The sequence below is a fragment of the Penaeus monodon genome, chromosome 8, assembly GCF_015228065.2.
Source record: "Penaeus monodon isolate SGIC_2016 chromosome 8, NSTDA_Pmon_1, whole genome shotgun sequence".
Taxonomy (NCBI): Eukaryota; Metazoa; Arthropoda; class Malacostraca; order Decapoda; family Penaeidae; genus Penaeus; species Penaeus monodon.
The window spans coordinates 28,128,001-28,130,500 of NC_051393.1; the positions used below are offsets into that span (position 1 = coordinate 28,128,001).

The 2,500-nt window shown below is 42.8% G+C and overlaps 1 protein-coding gene across 1 annotated transcript in view; it reads left to right on the top strand.

The window, feature by feature from the left end:
- Window positions 1–43: 43 nt before the first annotated feature.
- Window positions 44–2,500, top strand: part of LOC119576275 (beta-1,3-glucan-binding protein-like) — a gene marked incomplete at its 5' end in the record, with an annotated part of 2,894 nt that continues 437 nt past the window's right edge. The window contains 8 exon segments of the mRNA XM_037923872.1: window positions 44–94; window positions 407–597; window positions 757–812; window positions 982–1,059; window positions 1,288–1,390; window positions 1,770–1,841; window positions 2,099–2,228; window positions 2,337–2,453. Of these exon segments, the coding sequence (XP_037779800.1) occupies window positions 44–94; window positions 407–597; window positions 757–812; window positions 982–1,059; window positions 1,288–1,390; window positions 1,770–1,841; window positions 2,099–2,228; window positions 2,337–2,453 (798 nt within the window).

The window sequence follows — 2,500 nt, forward strand, 5'->3', positions numbered from 1 at the left end:
TAAGCTCAAAAGTTTTCTACCACAGATGGGATTCCAATTTATTAACAACCGCAGCATCAGTTATACCCGAAACTCAACGCTCTTCATCAAGCCTGTGAGTTATCACACACACACACACACACACACACACACACACACACACACACACACACACACACACACACACACACATACTTATATATACCGTTAAAAATACATGCAAACATGTATATCTGTATTCCTACATCTATGCTCATGCCTACCTTTATGCATATGTGTGATTTTCTCTCGCTCAAGAGAGATGTATATTTTTATGCCTGCATGAGAAGAAAGTACAGTAAATTAGTGGGTAAATCGATGCATGTATGGAAGGTGGAATAAAGAAGGAATGACAGAAAGGTCCTTCTGACGCCTCGGCCTGTCGCAGGACCTGACCTCCAACTGGAAGGGCGAGGACTTCCTGAGCAGCGGCACCCTCGACCTGTGGGGCATGAACGGCCGCGGGGACGTCTGCACCGGCAACTCGTACTACGGCTGCTCCCGAGTTGGCTCCAGCAGCAACATCATCAACCCCGTCACGAGCGCTCGTCTCAGAACCATGTCGAACTTCGTTTTCAGGTCCGTTTTTTTCTGTTTTTCTATTTTTAGAAAACAGGTCTTTTAGAATTTGTTTAGCCATTTACCCTCGTCATCCGATCAATTCTGCATACGAATCACTTTCTGTGCGCTTATAGAAAGGATATATTAGTGTGTTAATTTTTTCCCTTTATTCAACAGGTACGGTCGTATCGAAATCCGGGCCAAGATGCCTCGCGGAGACTGGCTGTGGCCAGGTTAGAGATAACACCGATTTTGTGGCGTGTGGTTATGTAATTGCATGGATACAAGTGTCGCGGACACCTAAAATAAGTGCATATTTCGCTTTCCTTCACAATGCCAAAACGATTTCCCACATACATACATATACACTTATTATTCATATCTTACTTATACATCCTTCAGCCATTTGGATGTTGCCTCGTAACTGGCCCTACGGAGGTTGGCCAGCCAGCGGCGAGATTGACATTCTGGAGTCCAGGGGTGAGTCACACGATTCCATTCAGTGCGAAGTAAAGGACTGGCAACAAGGATAACAAAAAACAACAAGAAAAAGACAACGTATCGAGTCAGGCTGCTGTATTCAATATGTTCCTTATTGTTTAATTTCATTACAACTAGTAATGAAATATTGTTTAAAGCATATACAAACACACGCACGCACGCACACACACACACACACACACTTAATCTTAAGATCTTTTCCCAAAGGCAACGACGACTTCGGCACTCTCGGCAACCAGTACGGAGGAACGACGCTGCACTGGGGACCTTTCTGGCCTTACAACTTCTTCGAGAAGACCCATGCCGAGTAGTAAGACTGTGTTCGATATTGCAGCTTCGAGACATTTATCCTGTGCATTATATATATATATATATATATATATATATATATATATATATATATATATATATTTATATATGTATGTGTGTGTGTGTGTGTATGTATTTGTGATATAAATATATATATATATATATATATATATATATATATATATATATATATATATATATATATATATATATATATCACAAACACACACACACACACACAGATATATACACAGTATAGGCATGCATGTATGTATGAATATATCTGTGGCTGTTTCTTTCATTTCATTTTATTCAGCGCATGTGTATTCTAATGTAATTTTTCTTCTTGGTTATTTTCCCATTTACTCTTCGTCTTTCAGCTCAGCAAATACAAGTTCCTTCGCCGATGATTTCCACGTCTGGAGACTCGACTGGACCAAGGACAACATGGAGTAAGTATGACAGTGGGATTTTTTCCCTATTCGAACAAATGGAATAAAGCTAAATAAATAAATAAATAAATCAAAATCTCTCTCTCTCTCCTGTGTGTGTGTGTGTGTGTGTGTGTGTGTGTGTGTGTGTGTGTGTGTGTGTGTGTGTGTGTGTGTGTGTGTGTGTGTGTATGCGTGTGTGCAATAACCGATCGTACCTATCTCTTTATCTTCATTTATTCCTCCCTATTTATCGCTTCCTCGTCCATTCTTTCCAGGTTCTACGTGGACGACGTCCTGCAGCTGACGGTCGACCCTGGAACCAGCTTCTGGGACTTCGCCGGAATGGGCCCCTCCTTCGACAACCCTTGGGCGGCTGGAGCCAAGATGGCGCCCTTCGACCAGAAGGTCTAACGCTCGCATCTATTTTGTTTCCCCTTTGCTCTCTGTTTCGCCGTTCCTGTTTTCATTTGTTTGTCTTTTTCACGGAATTACCGCTCGCTTCTCCCTCTCCAGTTCTACCTGATCCTGAACGTGGCCGTGGGCGGCACGAACGGCTTCTTCCCCGACGGCATCGCATCCAAGCCCTGGTCCAACCTCTCGCCCACCGCCTTCCTCGACTTCTGGAACGCGGTAAGCTTTTATCGTTGGTGAAATCCTTTTGCTTGATTATTCTTTGG